This window comes from Sus scrofa, chromosome 4 (genome assembly GCF_000003025.6).
Source record: "Sus scrofa isolate TJ Tabasco breed Duroc chromosome 4, Sscrofa11.1, whole genome shotgun sequence".
Taxonomy (NCBI): Eukaryota; Metazoa; Chordata; class Mammalia; order Artiodactyla; family Suidae; genus Sus; species Sus scrofa.
Window position 1 is genome coordinate 92,802,667 of NC_010446.5, and position 18,786 is coordinate 92,821,452.

The following is an 18,786-nucleotide window of genomic DNA, read 5'->3' on the forward strand; positions in this document are numbered from 1 at the left end:
CACCTAAGAAGTTTCTTATCTGGATCAAGAGCTCAGATCTGAGACATAGAATCCTCAAGGGTCCCCCTTTCCCAATGGTATCCCCTTCACTTCTAGTCCTGTACCACCTCCCACGTGGAACCAAATCACAGCCTAGAGTATTTCGTGCCATCGTAATCACAAACATGGACTCTCCTCCATGGGAATCCACTGTTGACTTCCGACCTGGGCTCATATTGCCCAGGGACTTGGCCACTAATTGCTAAATCCTGGACCATGTCTTTACATCTGAACTGATGCTCTACCAATCAACCTGCCACCCCCTCCTGGATCTAGTTCCAACCACACCTGTTGTCCCTGTGGTCAGTGTTAAGGTCTGAATATTTTGTCCCCACAAAATTTCTGTGTGAAAGTCCTAACCCCAAATGTAGCGGTATTAGGAGGTGGTTACTTTCAGGTGAGGTCGTGAAGATAGAGCCCCATGATGGTATTAGTGCCCTTAAAGGAGAGGAAGAGATACGAGAGCATTCCTTCCTCACTCTGTAAGGAGACAACAGGGAGACAGCAAGCAGGAAGAGAGCCCTCACCAGGAAGTGACACAGACGAGACTTGATCTTGGACTTCACAAACTCCAGAATAAGAAAATAAATCCCTGTTGTTTAAGCCATCCAATCTATGGTATTTTGTAAGAAAAGCTCTGAGAAGACCAAGGCAATCTGGGAGAGAAAAGAGAAAGACTTCACCACCCACCAGCACCACCCGCAACCAGCATCTAAGCCTCCCTTCAAAACATCCTCCTTCTCTGCCCACCAGCAGCACCTGGGCACTAGTGCCACCTGGTGGCTGAAGACCAAACTGTCATAGATTTCCTGGAAGGGTGTCTTCCAACATAAGGTCACCATTCAAAAAACACGCACATGCCGTGAGTGCCTACTGTGTGCAGCACCATTGGGATGTAAAGGTAGGAGACAAAGTCATTGTCCTGAAGGAACCCAAACTATAGTGGGAAGATAGAAGCAGAAGTCATTTCAGTGCAGGTTGTATGTGCTACAATACAGAGGCCCTTAAGAAGCATTTTCTTTCATCAAGAAGAACAGAACAGAACATGTGAAAACTGAAATAAAGCAAGAAGACACCTTGGAGAAGGAGCTCAGGATGACCTGCAGGGTACAGGTAGAGCACACACGGCCAGCAGGAGGGGAGGGGCTGCAGGAATAGGATAAGATGTAGCTTAGGCGCCTACGGCCAGGGTCTCTTCCTGATGGAGCCCAAGGCAGGTGTAAGCTGAAGACCAGTCCAGCGTGATGTAAGATTCAGGCTCCTGAGTCTGCGTGTGAGTGCTCTAGGGATGTTAGACATGGCGAAAGCCTTGGAGTTAATTTAAAAAGAGCAAAAATAAGCTTCTCATACATAGAATTTTACCAAGAGCATGATAGTGCAAGGCAGAAGGACAAAATGAGTAGAAGTGAGCCCATTGCCTGCCTAGGTTGTCTCCAGGTCACTCCTCACATGTATCTAGAGATTCATGTAAAGTTGGGGTGGGGGGGTCTCTGCATTGGGGAGGGAAGCAAACAGGACTGAGAAGGAAAGAGATGACTCCTTCCATGACCGCTTCTGGTCAGATGACTCTGGGTCCAGAGGGTTGATGTAAACAGGGGGCTGGGGGGTGGGGGGAGTCACGTGGCCAGGCCCTAAGAGGGTGGATTATGATATGACAACAGGAGTCTGAAGCTGAGGGTGATGAGCAGAGTCAGCAGCAGTGAGTTCCTGGTAAACCAACCACTCAGACCAAGACTGCCAGCCAGGGTTGGGGGCGGGAGGATGCGGAGAAGTGAGGAATGTCTTACGCGCCAGGCAGCAGAGCCAGGTCACAAAGACTGGGGTTGAGCCCATGAGAGCAAGGCCAGCGGGGTCCAGGGAATACAGACAGAGCCCGGTGTCACAGCACCACATCCACACAATGGACATACAGGTAAACAGCAAGACTAATATCTCCCCATGAGGACTGTGGTCTGGTCCAGCTGCAGGCAGGGTCTGTGGCCTCCATAGGAAATGCAGACCCTGGAAGCCTTTTTTACTTGTGTCTTTGGGCTTTCCACAGCCCCTTCAGGTAGTGGATACAGAATAAACACTTGCTGGATGTGAGGATGTTTGAGCTTCCAAAAGTTTGTGGGGTGGACTTGACATGATTGTCTGCAGACAAAGTTCACACGTAGGTAACAACAGCATCCAAAACAACCAAAGAATTCCTGTGACAGGTACCTTTGAGATAAAGGTCCCTGGGCTCTGAGCTGCCTTTCCCCAGAAGGTAATCCAGATTCCAGTCAGTGCTCAGAGGTGCCTGCCTGCTTTGAACTCTGCTCCTCAGCCTGCCAACCACCCAGTTCCCAGAGGTTCTTGAAGCCAAAGCTGCCTCCTCCCACCAGCCCTGACCTAATTCTGTGGGCACCTGCTTCACCCCTTGCCTAAGTGCAGTGGAGACCCAGGACCAGGGCAGGTTCAAGACTGGGGACAGCGACTGCAGACTAAGGGCCTGGTGTTTCTCCCAAACCTGAGTTCAGGACCTCATCCACAGACCCAATGAGAATTAGTTGACTGTTGCCTAGGCCTTGCAGTCAGGAGCAGAACTGAATGTTCTGGGGGTCATCTGGTTTTCTTGGACACCATCCCAACAAGTATTGGAGGTTCCTCCACCCCACTCAACATCCCATGAAGTCCTTATCTCTATCCCTGAGACAGAGAGCTTACAAATGTCCCATGGTCCCCAAGTCCCTGGCGCTGGGCTGCCTGCACTCCCAGAAAACTCTTACAAGTTGCTGGCACCTAATCTGGAGTCTTACTTCCTGCACCCTCACTGTCAAGGCAGCTCGCACTCCTTGCCTTGTAAGAAGGAAGAATGGCCTGGGAGCAGAGTCCTTCTCCTGGGGCACAGCACGTCTCTGTATTCAGCACATCCTTGAGGCCTGGCCAATCCTTTCCATGGGATGATGAGAGAGCTTGTGTCACTTCCTCTTCTCTTCTTGCCAACCTCTCTTGCTAAGTTGCCATCATTAAGCCTGCTCCCTCACCCATGGGATTTTTAGGAATTCTTCCTGAGACCTGGTATACAATAGTGGCAATCACAAAAGACTCACCTGGAATTCCCATCATGGTTCAATAGAAACGAATCTGACCAGCATCCATGGGAACGCAGGTTCGATCCCCAGCCTTGCTCAGTAGGCTAAGGATCCAGCGTTGCTATGAGCTGTGGTGTAGGTTGCAGATGTGGCTCAGATCTGGTGTTGCTGTGGCTGTGGTGTATGCCCAGCGGCTACAGCTCCAATTCAATCTCTAGCCTGGGAACTTCCATATGCTATGGGTGCCGCCCTTAAAAGAAAAAGAGAGAAAAAAAAAAAAAAAAAAGAGGTTTCCAGCAAAAATGGGACGTGAGAAGTGCCCAAGCAGCCTTGAGAAATGGTGGGATTTTATTTTCCTTGCTTTGTCAAATTTTCAGAATCATAAATGCATTCTATCTTCTGCCAAATTTTAAAACATACTTATTAGCATCAAAGTTCTCTCTTCTCTAAAGATCTGAGGGAACACCCTGGTAATAGAATTAGGTACTTGTACTTTCAAAAGAGAAAACACTTAGTTATAAGTTTTTTGGGTTGTTTTGTTTTGTTTTGTTTTTTGTCTTTTTGCTGTTTCTTGGGCCGCTCCCGCGGCATATGGAGGTTCCCAGTCTAGGGGTCAAATTGGAGCTGTAGCCTCCAGCCTATGCCAGAGCCACAGCAACGTGGGATCCGAGCCGCATCTGCAACCTACACTACAGCTCATGGCAACGCCGGATCCTTTAACCCACTGAGCAAGGGCAGGGACCGAAGCCGCAACCTCATGGTTCCTAGTTGGATTCGTTAACCACTGTACCACGATGGGAACTCCAGTTAAAAGTTTTATAATGTTTTCTGTATTGTTTTTCTGAGCTTTATATACACATGAAAATCAATTTTAGTGATTTCTGTTTTTCCAGAAGTTCTCCATCATGAAGATTTTAAATTTCATGCATATATATTTGTCTTTTTAGGGCTGTACCTATGGCATATGGAGGTTCCCAGGCTAGGGGTCAAATCGGAGCTACAACTGCCAGCCTATGCCACAGCTACAGCAACAGTGCTGGATCCAAGCCACATCTGTGACTTACACCCCAGCTCACAGCAACGCCAGATCCTTAACCCACTGAACAAGGCCAGGGATGGAACCCACATCTTCATGGATAGTAGTCAGGTTCATTAACTGCTGAGCCACAATGGAACTCCCATAAATTTCATATACGTTAATTACACATAGCATTCTCCTAGATTAAATGAAATTTTAATGGAAAGAAAATCAAAGGATGATTAATTAGCAATGCAATGTAAAGTGAAGTGAATGACAGATGAAGTGTTCAGTCAGGCTGCCAGGAGAAATCCATACCCTTTGCAGCTAAGTCTTACCATGGAGATGGAGAGCTCAGATCCTAAGTCCACTGGGCTCCACACCAGCATCTGCTCACCAGTGCAGACTCAGGACTCCCTAAGCAGCTCAGTGGTACCTTGGTTTCCCATGTGGCCTTTTGGGGGAAGAGGATGCCCTAATAGGAATATCCACCCCAGTTGACAAGTATACTTTTTACTGTTACTTTATAAATAAGAAATCTGATTTTGTTTATCAAAGTGTCTGATGGTGTTTGTTATCAGTACTTTGCATCTCCAAATCAGTTAGTTTTCTGGACAAATGATGAGACAGTGCTTCGCAACCCAGGATGAGCCTGAGGGTCAGACTCTAAACCTTGGTGAACACATCCCATTCAGTCCATAACAAGTGGTTTCCAAGATGATAAATGTCATCTTGGTATGCACGTGGTTTTATTATTCCAAAGATCAGCTCTAGTCATATTGCCGCCATGCCTAAAAATTTAAATAGATGATCTTTTCTCTAAGTTTTATAAAAAAAAATGTGATAATACAGAAAGAGACAGATCCCAGAAGATAACTACTATTAACTACTTTACATATCAACTTTTATCTTCCCTTTAGGCCCATATAAACATATGTGAATATATATTTACAATACCAGGATAACCTTATATATTCTGTTAAATGTACTCTGCCTCACAGAAAATAGGGTAGGAAGGAGAAAGGCAGGCTCCAGGAGGAGGTTTCCGTTTTAAATAGGGGTGTCAGGGGCGACCTCACTGAGAAGATAACATTTGTTCAAAGACCTGAAGATGGCAAAGGAAAAAAGACATGCATATACCTGGAGAGAGAGAGAATTCCAGGCAGAAGCAAAGGCTCTGAAGCAGGTGCAGGCCTGGAGTGTTGAAGGAATAGGCAAAAGCCCAGATCCTCCAGTATCTAAGGGAGGAAGGAAGCGTGGGAGATGATGTCAAATGATGCAGGGCCTTGAAGGCCTTGGTAAGAATGAATTTCGGTTTATGCTCTCAGTGAAATGGGAGCCGGGGGAAGTTCTGAGTTAAGGAATGATACAACATAACTTATCTTTTTAAACTTTTTTATTATATTTGATTTACAATGGTCTCTCAATTTCTGCTGTACAGCAAAGTGACCCAGTCATATATACATATACATTCTTTTTTTCACATTATCCTCCATCAGTTCCATCGAAAGTGATCAGATATAGTTCCCTGGGCTGTAACAGCAGAATTTTACCTTATCTCTTGAAAGGATTACTCTGGATGCTATTTGAGACTAAACTTAAAGGGGCTAGATACAGAGACAGGGAGCATGTGAGGCTGTTATAATAGTCCAAGTGAAAACTGGTGGTCATAACAGGTCAGGTAGGTGGTAAGAGGTAATTATATTATGAATATACACAGATGATAGATAAATAGATGATGGAGATATAGATGATAGATAGATAAAAAAGATAACAGTCTTTGCTGATAGAGTGTGCATCATGAGAAAATGAATGAAGTCAAGGATGACAGCCAATTATGTGGCCAAACCAAATGGAAGGATGAAGTTGACAATCATTGGGACTAGAAGACAGCACAGGAACATGTTTGGGGAGCTTAAACTTGGACATATCAAGCTGGAGATGCCTATTATACATCCAAGTAGAGAGGTCAGGTAAATAGTGGGATATTTGCAATGTGGAGTCCAGGGGAGTAATCCAGATTGGAGTTTTTGGAGTAGCCAATGTATATAAAGCAATGAGATGGTACCACACCTGCACTGGCTTTCTATTGCTGTCATAAGAAATCACTACAAATGAAGTCGCATAACACACATTTATGATCTTACAGATTTAAAGATCAAAAGTCCAGTGTGAGTTTCACTGGCACTCAATTAAGGTGTTCTCAAGCTATGATCCTTTCTAGAGTCTCTAGGGGAGAGTCCATTTTTCTGCTCCTCCTGGTTATTGCCTGAACTGAGCTCTTGGCAGTTGTAAGACTGAAATCCTCATTCTCTGTGGGTTATAAAATGAGGGTCTTTCTTTGCTTCTGGAGCCCAGCACATGTCCTGGACTTGTGGCCCCCTTGCTCCATCTTCAAAGACAGCAATAGTAGGTCAAATTCGCACCACATATCTCTCTGACCCACTTTTCTAGCTCTTCTTCTTCTACTTGTGTGGACTCTCATGGTTAAAATAGGCCCACTCAGACAATCTGGGGTAATTTCCCAATCTCAAGGGCCTTAACTTTGATCACATCTGTAAGACATTTTTGCCTATGAAATTCACATAGTCATATGATCTGGGGATTAGCATGTGGCCACACACCAGAAATAAACAAGTATAGATAGTGAAGAGAGGTAATCTGGTTGGTCTTGGTATGAACCCTAGAATATTCCTGAATTTAGAGATTGGATAGATGAGAAAGAAACCAGTCAAGGCAACTAGTGAGCTACCACTGAGGAGGAGGAAAAGAATGGTGAGTAGTGAAGGCAAAGTGATGCAGTGATTCAAGAAAGGACAAGTCCATTGCTGCTGAAATTCAAGGGAGATGAAACTGAGAATGTTCACTGGACTTAAACACATGGAGTTTCCAGGGGACCTGAACAAAAGCACTTTTATTGGTATGATGGGGGCAAAGTATGATGAGAGAGAATCAGAGAGAGAAACTGATTAACTCCAAATAAGATAGACAAAGGTCAGTACACGTGAAAATACATTCACCATCATTAATCACTCGGAAATGCAATTCCAAACAACGATGAGATATATCACACACTAGCATGGCCACAGTCACAAAAATAACAAGAGTTACATGGAGACATCCTCTGCATTGATGGTAGAAATGTAGAAACAGTGGAGCTGCAGATGAAAGATGGGAATGAAAGAATGAAAGAAGGATGGAGGACAAAAAGCTATGTGAAGGATCACCCAATGCAAGCTAGTAACTGATTGGGGGTCTGGAATGACAGAGAAGAAGGAGTCAAAATGAGTGAAGTTATAATCCTCTGTGAACCCAAATCAGGCACATCACTTTAACTGGGGAGAACTCAAGCGTGGTATTTAGTCTGTACATTTTGTTTTTCCATATGTACAGTGGAGATTTCTGCCTCATATGAAAAAGTTATGTAAAGCCTAACAAGTGGAGTTTTGAATAAAAAGCAAGGAGAGCCGGTTTGAAGATTGCAATGCTGAAACCCACAACACACTTTGGAAAGAGAGGAAGGAACTCCTACAAGACCCAAGAGTGAGAAGCATGTCCTCTCAGAATGTTTCCTCAGTACCAAGGGCAAGTTTCCTCATTCCATGCCTCCCACATACCAAGTCTGCAGTGTCCACTTAATAGCAGTTCCTCTTTCAACCACCAGATGATCCATCAGCAATGAACTCAGCCCAAATGGGGCACCTGAATCAGAGCCTGGAGACTTGGGAGAGGAACAAATGAGGCATATTCCCATCTGAATACTCCAAGATTCCAAGGTCTTCGGTACAATACAGAGAATCAGTAAGATGTGAAACCTGGAATTGTTTAGTATTGGATTTAAGGCTTTGTTCTGACAGCAACTAGTTTGGGGACAATGGCTACGATCTTATAAAATACAGAATATGATGGCTACCCTAGAGGGTCCTGATAATAATTAGAAGAGATATTATTTGCAAAGTTCTCAGGACAAAACTTCACCCATTTTAGGCTCTGAAGGTCCAGATCCATTCCTTGCTGAGCTGAAGTCACATGGGTCAGAGTGAAAGAGATCAGGGGCAGCTGGAGCAGAATCAGAACTGGAGAAGCAGGTGTCTGAAAGATATCAGGATCAGATTGGAGGTGTCCAAGACTGCCAGATTCCTTTGCTTCCTCCAATTAAATTATCTTCATATCCTCACTCGTTATGGATCACAGAGTAGACAGTGTAGAAAGGTCGCTCTTCTTTCATATATTGCTCATTTATATCCTGGGAATGCAAGACAGAGAATTCCTAAAACAGATGAAGGATAGAGTAGATCCAGAGGGACCCACATGGAACCAATGCTGCTGCTATGCACTATTTATGGATTTCTCCATAAGCACCCAGAATTTCAATGGCCTTACATACAAATTATCCTACTTAACATTGCTGATTGTCCAGAAAGAGTAATAGAGGCAGTGGGGCCAGAAAATAGCAGTGACTGGGTTTGACAAGCACAAGTGTAGACACAGAGGGACCCAGGACAACCCAAGTTTGGCACAGCTCCCACTTCTCACCATGTACATGTCTTCTTGATACATTTTCTGGCTCAATTCTGCACAGTCGATGCCATCATCACGGTCCTTGTGGATTTGCTGCAATCCTGTTCTTGAGTCATATACAGAGTGCAGCTTGAATCTCAGCCTTGAAAACCAGCACCCTCTTCCACTGTTATGAACCCAATGTCATATTCACACCCACCACCCCCTCTGCAGGGGCAATCCCTGAGCAATAAAACAAAGAAGAAAGAAAGCCTAGCTTCTAGTGGAAAAGAGGAGGTATCTGGGCCAGAAAGGAGAAGTGCAACCTGCCTCTTTCAGAAGTCAGGTAACTTTTCTTATACATCATCCAAAGGTACAGTCCGGTTCCCAGGAAGAGTAGCACAGCCATGACAGCACATAGGATGCCTCCAAGGGTGCCAACAATGGCCTTTCCATGTGAACCTGTTTCCCTCACTCAGAGAGAGGGAGAAAAAGTTAAGGAAAGACAGAACTGTAAATATACATTGCCAAGAGGAGATAGAGAGAGAGCAAGTAGAAAGGACTGAAGTCTTGGTTCAGAAGCTGAAAAGGAAGGCGCCTGGAAGGTTCATTCATTCATGACTGCACTGAGAAAATACCAAGGTGTTCCAGCCAGAGGGACTTCAGTGAGATGGAGATTTACATCTTATACACAGGTAATCTGGGAGGGCCCCTTCAGAGGAGGTGATGCATAAACTGAGTCTTGAGGGAAGAGTGGGAGTTTGCCAATATTCCAGGTGGGCACAGCACTCCAGGATGGAGGAGCACCACATTCAAGAAATATCTGTGTCAAATCACCAGCCCTGAGAGTTGCCATCACCCCACTGTAGCAGGCAGGAGAGGAACAGGGCAGTGGGAAGCTGGGTGAGGAGGATCAGAGGAAGGAAGAATCTCTTTCCAGAGGGTCTTGTGGGTCATGCTGAGTGTTGAACTTATCTGAGACACCAGAATGGGGATGAGGGGAGGATAACAGGGGGTTTAAGTTATGCTGACACATCAGATTGCCCCAGAAGTTCCCCCCAGTGGAGGATGGGCTAGAGGGGTCATTCATGATTCAGTGAAACACTGAACGTGAGCAAACATAGTCAGAAGCCCTGCTTGGGATTCAAAGAAGACATGGTCCCTTTCCTCAAGGTGTTCCAGGCTACACAGGAGACAAATTCACAAACAGAACATTGCTACTCAGTGTGTGGTGGTCATAGACTGCTCCTTAAAAAGGTAATGCCTGAGGAGAAGGCAATGGGAATGAGTTTAAGGCACTGTTTGTTCAAATTTTTTTAAATTGAAGTATAGTTAATTTACAATATTATATTAGTTTCTGGTGTATAGCATAGCAATTCAGTATTTTAACAGGTTATTGAAAGTTCTAGAGAATAGAATATTACACTTAGTGAAATAAGTCAGAGGAAGACAAATAATGTATGATATCACACGTAAAATCTAAAAAATAATAAAAATGAGTGAATGCACAGAACAGAAATAGACTCACAGATGTAGAAAATAAACTAGTGTTATCAAAGGGGGGAGAGAAGTGGAAATGAGTAGATTTGGTGTATGAGATTAAGACATACAAAATATAATAATAATAATACAAGTGGAATACTACTCAGCCATTAAAAAGAATGAAATTTTGCCATTTGCAGCAACATGGATGGACTTGGAGGGCATTATGCTAAGTGAAATAAGTCAGACAGAGAAAGACAACTACTGTATGCTATCACATATATAGACCCTAAAATATAACAAACTAGTGACTAAAACAAAAAAGAAGCAGACTCACAGATCTATATCTGATAGGGAACAAACTAATACTTACCAGTGGGGAAGGCGAAGGGAGGAGAGGCAATATAAGTAGAAGGGACTAAGAGGTACAAACTGCTAACAAGGATATATTGTCCAACACAGAGAATATAGAAAATACTTCATAATAACTACAAATGTAGTATAACATTTAAAAAATATTACGAATCCCTACCTGTAACTTATATAATATTATATATCAACTCTACTTATAATTTTTTAAATGTTTACAAATTTTTAAAAATACTATGTGTAAAATAGATAAGCAGCAAGGATATATTATTCAAACTTTATTCATAGCAGAACCATAACCAAGCATGCAGCCGTTTGTGACTGCACAGGTCGCACACCCATGAAGTTGGCTCTAACAGAAGGAAACCCTTCATTAGGAATAAATAAGGAAGTGAAGAACTCTTGACTTGGGAGGGCTGATATTTCAGGAAACAGTGTTTCTAGAGGCTCAAAAGCTTACAATAGCAGGACACATTCAGGAACACCAAGCAAGCAGCTCAGTGTGATGCGTGTGAGATAAGAAACACAGGCAGAGGAGCCTCTGAGCCCTGAGTCCTACAGGGAGCCTTTGGAAATCAGATCCCTGAAATGACACAATCTGCACAATTCAATTCATTTTTGCTAAAGACCACTCTAGACACACAATGAATGATGAATGAGTGTGGGGAGAAGTATCAAAAGGCTGCTATCTGGACCAGCAGGGGCAAAGAGCCTGGACTGAGAGACACTGAAAAGCAGACACAACCTGGATGTGCTTCCCAGGCTCCTGTATAGGGTGACCCTGTGGAAGGTGGTGCTAATAACACAGTGGGGAGAAACTTTCATCCCACTGCACCCGAGCTCCGAGAGTACCCCTCCCCTGCGGCAGGTATACTCACCATGGTCACAGACTCTCCCAAGGTCAAAGGTGTCAGTTTTCTGGTCCACTTGGTTGCTGACCACACAGGTGATATTGGTGTAAGGCTTGCCCAGGGGCAGGTTCACAGCCAGGGTGTGGGAGTTGTAGGCTGGTCCAGGCATCACCTTCTCCTCCAGCTCCTTGGGGAGGCCCTTGCCCTCCCAGGTCACCTTCAGGTCCTCTGTGTCCCCTGAGGTCATGCACTCCACGGTAACATTGCACCAGCCTGGTGTGATGGATGATGAGTGGACCTGGATCTTGGGAACAGGCACAGGCTCTGGGGCAGGAGGGAGAAAAACATGGAGCTCACATGAATGGAGAACATTACAGCTCATGTTTTATCAACCATTACTTCACTGAAGCATCCTCCCTCTCAAAATAGTGAGTGTATTTTCTAGAAGAAACACAATTTTCCCAAAAGCCAAATATATAACAATGACAATAAAGAAAATAAACCACTGAGTTAAGCCCTATGCTAAGCAAGATGCTAAGCAAGATGTAAAATGCTAAGCACAATGCTAAGCAAGATGTAAAATGTAAAATTCTCCCATAAAAAACTAAATTCTGTATACACACTACTATATACAAAATCAATAAGTAACCAGGACCTACCAAATAGCACAGGGAAATCTATTCAATACTTTGTGATAGCCTATATGGTGAAAGAATCCAAAAAAGAATATACATATATATCCAATTCACCTTGCTGTACACCTGAAACTAATACATTATAGGTCAACTCTACTCCAATAAAATTTATTTTAAAAAAAAAACTCTAAATGCTGGACCTCCCCTTCCAGGACCCATTATTTATAAGAAACGGATGTGTTTCCTAGAAGGAGAAATCTGGGAATGAAGAGCTTAACCTGGTCCAGGACCTTGCCCTCTTTTGCTCAGATGACACCTGGGACTACACAGCCCTTGTTGAGGATTGACACCTGACCTGTGCTGGGATGGCAAAAGCAGACTGTTCTGAGAGATTTAGTGGCAACAACCAGGAATGACAGCTCCAAATGTGGAACATGATGTTGAACTTGAGGTCCACAAAAGAAGAGAAGTCAGAGATTGAGAGGTCTGTATTAAAAGTCACATGGGGGAGTTCCCATTGTGGCTCAGCTGAAATAAACCTGACTAGTATCCATGAAGATGCATGTTTGATCCCTGTCCTAGTTCAGTAGATCCAAGATCCGGTGTTGCGTGAGCTGTGGTGTAGGTCACAGATGCAGCTTGGATCCGGCATTGCTGTGGCTGTGGCTTAGGGCAGCAGCTGCAGCTCTGATTCGACCCCTGGTCTGGGAACTTCCATAGCTGCAGGGGTGGCCCTAAAAAAAAAAAAAAAAAAAAATATCACATGGTCACCTAAAGCAGTCAAAGTCACTCTCTCATATCAGATATTTCACCATGCAACAGGAACTTTAAGGAAAGTGTTGACTAAATGAGGTTCTTAAGAAGAATTGCAGTGAAAATTTTCTCCTACATCAGTAGAGGATTTTTGAGCTAGATTTGTGGGTTCTTTGGAAGTGAGGTGTTCTCTGGCTGGTGCTGAGTAAAAAGAGAGGGACAGACAAGACCAAGGACACGTGGCTTTCTGAACTGTGACAGGTGAATAGTGCTCCCTTCCAAAGATGTCCACATCCTGATGCTCAGAACCTGTGAATATGTTAAGTTACATGGCAAAGGGAAATTAAGGATGTTGATTAGCTGACTTTCAAATAGGGAGGTTATTCTGGGTTACCCGTATGCCACAAGGATACTTAAAAGTAGAATAAGGAAGAAGAGGAAGAGGTCAAAGGAATGAAAGTGAGGACTTGTCCCACTGTTGCTTGCTTTGAAGATCAAGAATTGTGACTGCAGGAAAAGGAATGCAGGAAGCCAATAGAAAGTATAAGGGGTAAGAAAATGTCTTCATCCCTGGAACCTCCAGGAAGGAACACAGCCCCTGCCACCTTGGCTTTAGCCTAGCGAGACCTGTGTTGGACTTTTGACCTCCAGAAAGATAAGTAATAATTGTGTGTTTCAAGCCAGTAAGTTTATAGTAATTGGTATAGTAGCAATAGAAAATTATACATAAATTTATACATAAATACATAGCCCTATAAAGAATAATTATTGAAGTTCCCGTCGTGGAACAGTGGAAACGAGTCCAACTAGGCTGTGGGTTTGACCCCTGGCCTCACTTAGTGGGTTAAGGATCCAGTGTTGCCATGAGCTATGGTGCAGGTTGCAGGCGCAGCTCAGATCTGACATTGCTGTGGCTGTGATGTCGGCTGTCAGCTGTAGCTCCGATTAGACCTCTAGCCTAGGAACCTCTGTATGCCGCAGGTGTGGCCCCTAAAAAGCAAAAATTTTTTAAATTAAAAATAATAATAATTATTATGACAAATACCATTTCCCCCAATTTTTATTCCCCTCTCCCAAAACACTGAAGTGACTTTATCCTTCGTATGAATCTTGGCTCGGCTCTCCATTTGTGGTGAAACCACTTACTCTAATTTCAAAGGAGAAAATAAGAAATGAAGGCTGGTGTCTGGAATGAATCCTGCAAAATGGAGCCAATGTGACCCTTCTGGGACAAAAGAAGGAGGTAAGCCACAGGATGGGGTGGTGGGTTATCACTTACCATAGACAGTGAGGTGGAAAACCTGGGTAAATTCTACTCCTCCAGTGCAGCTGCCTCGAGCCCTGTACGACCCACTGTCCTCAGAGGTCAGGTTCTCAATCTTCAAGGACATCATGTTGGGCACACGGACCCTCTTCTGGTACCTGTCCTGGAGGCTCACCCACATGGGAGCTTCCCCAGGACGGACTCGCAGCAGGACTCTGTACTCTGACCCAGGGCCAAAGCCCCATGTGATCTCCTCCAGCTCAGCTTGTTGCTTCTCGAACACATGAAACAGCACAGAACCTCCTTGGATCCCCTGCAGAAGACCATGAGCTCCAGAATCCTGAACTCCAGGACTGTGGACTCCAGAACTCTTGGCCCCAGTGCTGCAGACGCCTAGGGCAAGTGATCATTTAGTGAGCTCTGCTGTCCCTCCACCAAGACATCACTTCCCCAGCCAGAGCACCAGTCTCCAAGAGGTCGCAGTGAGCCTTCCTGCTCAGTCACTTCCCTGCAGAGCTGTGACCAGTGGGCACAGCAACCACCCTCCCTCCCAGGATCACCTCCTCCAGAGCCCATCCTCCCCCATGAGGCTCAGGTTCAAGGGACCTTGTACCCTCCGTCCTTTCTGGGGATCAGGGAAGGATAGAACAGCACCAAGGAAAGTATCACAGAAAAACCTTATCCTGAAAGGAAAATCAATTTGCTTTTCCAGCAAGTCAGGATCCATCTGGGGTGGCCTCTGCCTGCCAGGGACCAAGTACCCTCTCCAAATCGGTAAGTTCTCCCCATATCAGGGTGGCCTCCCTCCCGCTTCACTTAGCCCCATTCCTGGCTCTCAATGGAAGCAGAGAATGGCTCAGGCCAGTATTCCTGTGTACAAGTATTTCAGCTATTTCTTTGAATTCATTTCATCACTAGCTCACTTAATCAGGCATCTCCGTGGGGTCAGACCTTCACCCAATCCCTGTGGCTCCCCTGGTAAGACTGTAACCATCATATGGAGCTTAGCAACTTTTTAGCCCCAAGCCCAAAGCCTTGATGACTGGTAGCAGTGGGGGCAGTGGTCCAGGAGAATAATAGGTATTCACTCATCTGCTCCTGTCTGCCTCCTTACAGCTCCTCCTGTCCCTTCATTCCACATCTCACTCCCCTCTGACAGACACCCCATGGCAGGAACAGGCCTGGTGCAGAGGCCACACTGTCCACAGAGCCCATGCCCTGGGGTGCAGCATGGACCCTCCTGAAACAGCCCACGAAGGTCAGTTGAGAAGAACTGGATGAGTCTGTGCTACCATGTCTTTCTAAAGAAGGCAGGACATGACCACCATGGCCAGCAGTTCCCCACGACACAGTGCCCTATCCCTCACTCACCAGAAACAGAACTGGCCCCAAATTTCATTTTAGACTCAGGCCTCCGGAACTAAGGGAAACAAACTCCTGGTTTGGTTAAGCCACCCCGCCTGTGGTATCTTGATTTGGCAGCCTAAGATGACATTTACACTTCTACAGGTTTTAGAGAGAACATAGTCCTGATGACACCTCGAATTTTGGACTGTTGGGCTCCAGAACTGAAACAATGAATTTTTGGTTTTTTATCCATCCAGATTTGGGGTCCTCCTGAAGTGATTATGTCTATAGAAGAAGGAGAACAGGGGGAGGGGAAGGAGGAGAGAGAGGGGAGGGGGACGGGAGGGGAAGGCAAACAGTGGGGGGAGGAAGAAGAGAAAGAGGAGAAGAAAGAGGTGGCTTACGCTTTCTCTCACTCTCTCTGTATGTCTGTCTTATATAATCTTTGACCCACAAAACCTATAGAAAAAACTCTTAAAAAAAAAATCTCTAATGTTGGACTTTCCATTGCAGAGCAGCAGAAACAAATCCAACTAGTAACCATGAGGTTGTGGGTTTGATACCTGGCCTCGCTCAGTGGCTTAAGGATCCGGCGTTGTTGTGAACTGTGGTGGAGGGCGGTGGTTACAGTTCCAATTAGACCCCTAGCCTGGGAACCTCCATATGCTGCAGATGCAGCCCTGAAAACAAACAAGAACAAACAACAACAACAAAACTCTTAATGTACCTCTCTAGTTAAATAAAATTGAAGAAAAAGGAAAGCCTATATTTAACGGCTGACACAAAGTTACCTAGTTAAAAGGGACGTGATATCATGCAAAGCTTATTGTTATGCTGAGAATTCTGTTTGGACGTGCTCTATAATCCATTAAATTTCAAATAACTTGTTCTCCTGTGATGCAGTGGGTTCAAGATCTGGTGTTGTCACTGCAGTGGTTTGGGTCACTGCTGTGGCGCGGGTTGGCTCCCTGCCCCTGGGAACTTCCACATGCTGCAGGTGAGGCCAAAAAAAAAAAACAAAAAAAAACAGAAAGAAAAAAGAGAGAGAAAAATCCACATGACTCCTGCAAGATCATATAGTGGCTAGGATACTAAAACAAAAAATTAAAGCAATAAAAGCTTTCCAAACTTTCTTCAGAATTCAGAATTCACCTGGTCTTATTTTCTTATTCGTTTTTATTTATCTTCACTAGAAACGTATAATCTCAATGAAGTCATAAATGCAATTTAGGGCCTTTGTTAGAACAGTCTTTCAGTTCTCCTTTTGCTTAACCCCTAACTTTCTCTACTCTGCCCTCCCTTCTCTCTTTTTCATGTTCACCCCTCCCTGAGCCCACGTTAGCAGTCTATAGCTCCTTTGTTGGTTTCTCTATACTTTTACTAGAGACACTCTTAAATTTCAGATACTGCCCTTCCGTTCCCAAAATTAGAATTTTATTTTATTCAACATCCTGCATCCTGCCCAAGAGAACCTGACTAGAGTTGCTTCCTCTGGCTTCCTAGAATCCACACGGGATTTTAGGTTGGTTCCCTTCTCCATAGGACAGCTCCAGAGGCTGTCAAGTTCCCTCTGTCAGGTCAGGGGAACCTTGTTCCCACCACTTCTGTCCCCAGGAACCGGCTTCTGTGTCTCCCTCCATCCCTCTCCCCAGGTGGCCCCAGGCTCTCCAGGCTTCACTGTTATGGCAACAGAAGCAGCCTCACCTCCCTGGTAATGGATTCCTTACTATTAGCTAAGGCTACCCCAGCTCAGGGTTTCCAGCCTCAACATCAGACAGAGAAGGATACCCCATATCTTGGCTCCCTCCCTCCCAGAAAGCCCAGGCTACTCACTGAGGAGGAGACTGGTGAATCGCAGGAGTTGGGAGACCCAACAGAGATGGGGGTCTTCTGAGCACGGCTCCATCGATGCTGCCTGCCAGCCCGCTCAGCCACGGAGGAAGCATCTAGGAGGCAGAGCAAGAGAGAAGGAAAGCTTTACTCCTAAGAGCTTGTAGGCTCTTCCCCACCCCTAAGGGTGGGGCTAGCATGTTAGTTCTGGGCTCACAGCACAGGTCTAGAATAAGCTATTCAGCTGTTCCATGTTATCCTCCCAGCACCTACAGTAGGCCCTCAATAAACAATTGCAGGATAAATATATAAACAGCCTCACACTATCATATACCTGGTACTCTGTTGGAGATATCCCGTTCCTGTGGCCAAGCTAGCTTGGTGATCTCACGTTCCCTAACTCTACACCCACTGTAATCCCTCCATCCGTGGTTAACAGCTCTGCCCTAGGTAGCTCTGCTCATCAATGTCACCCTATGATCTGGCACAGAGGTCATGCTACTTCAGCCAGAGGGGGGCCAGACCTCTCCGGTTTGGAAGCTATCTTTACACCATTTCATGAGATAATGAGATAAATTTCCTTTTCGATTTTCCATGAACTTTAGCTGTCCATTTCCGAAGTAAGAAACTGTTAGCAAAAATAAATAAATAAATAAAAATAAATTGGCATTTATCTATTGCTTGCACCCTTCTGGCTTTATCCCAGCACGATATCCTCCAGACACACAGGGCAAAGCCAAAACCCGCAGAAATTGATAAGCTTTTGTTGGAATCACACCCAGCATATGCTTTAAGCCTCTGCCAGCCCTGCTCCTGCTGTCACTCAGGGCAGGATGGCTGTCTACTCACTCCTCCTGGCAAAGCCTCAGCTCCCACCTACTGAGGCTCAATATCTGGCCTCTTCTCCCCAAACAGAATACCCCTCAACATAAGAACTTCTGGGCCCACACTCTACAGGAGCACCACCACTACATAACTACAGCTCTGTGCCTCCTTTTCCTACCCACTGAGGCCTTCTCCTCAGCTGCCCAGAACCCAGTGCTGTACCCGCAAGACTCGTCCATGCTTTCAAGGTGTTCAGGACACTGACACTGTGTATTAAGCCCATTTTATGGATGTGAAGCCTGAGACCACAAGTGGCTGCATGACTGCAAAAGGTCACATATTGAATCGAGGGTCGGGTTTGCACTCTTAACAACAAACTCTAGGAAAAAAATCTTCCCAGCAGCACAGCCACTGTCCCATCCCACTGCGTAACCTCAAACAACTCACCTGAGTCCATTTTGTGCTCACTTAAACTGCTCTGCAGCATCTCAGACAAGAGAATATCCAACGACTGGCTTACTCCCTCCAACCCCATCTAGTAATAGGGAAATTACCTCAAAACATAATGAGTCCCAGTGTCGGAAACTTCTTATATACAGAGTGAACATTCAGGAAGCTCATGCACTGGTCACTCTCAGGACGACGGGAAGCAAGTCTGTTATTTACCCCCTGCCCCAGTTCCCTACACCTCTTGTGAGCAATCTTTGTGTGAGAACTGCTTGCTTTTGAAAATTATTTGCTTAAGGGAAGTGGGGTGGAGGAGCCTAGAGAGAAGGACCAGCAATAGATGCAGTCCAGGAACACTGGGAAAGAACCA

At 45.1% G+C, this 18,786-nt stretch overlaps 1 protein-coding gene across 5 annotated transcripts; it reads right to left on the reverse strand.

The window, feature by feature from the left end:
* On the reverse strand, positions 6,122–18,536 carry LOC102161780 (SLAM family member 9-like). Of its 5 annotated transcripts, none has more exons than XM_013996937.2 (7): positions 18,417–18,536; positions 17,148–17,260; positions 13,983–14,280; positions 11,343–11,639; positions 8,944–9,087; positions 8,650–8,740; positions 6,122–8,359 (listed from the first exon to the last, which is right to left on the reverse strand). In XM_013996937.2, the coding sequence occupies exons 1-6, from the start codon at positions 18,502–18,504 to the stop codon at positions 8,682–8,684; spliced, it is 999 nt and encodes a 332-aa protein (XP_013852391.1). In that variant the 5' UTR covers positions 18,505–18,536; the 3' UTR covers positions 6,122–8,359; positions 8,650–8,681. The 5 variants fall into 5 exon arrangements, with proteins under 5 accessions (XP_013852391.1, XP_020945292.1, XP_013852389.1 ...); XM_021089633.1 differs by having other exon boundaries at positions 8,650–8,735; positions 8,944–9,075; positions 13,983–14,360; positions 18,417–18,517; XM_013996935.2 differs by having other exon boundaries at positions 8,650–8,735; positions 13,983–14,360; positions 18,417–18,517.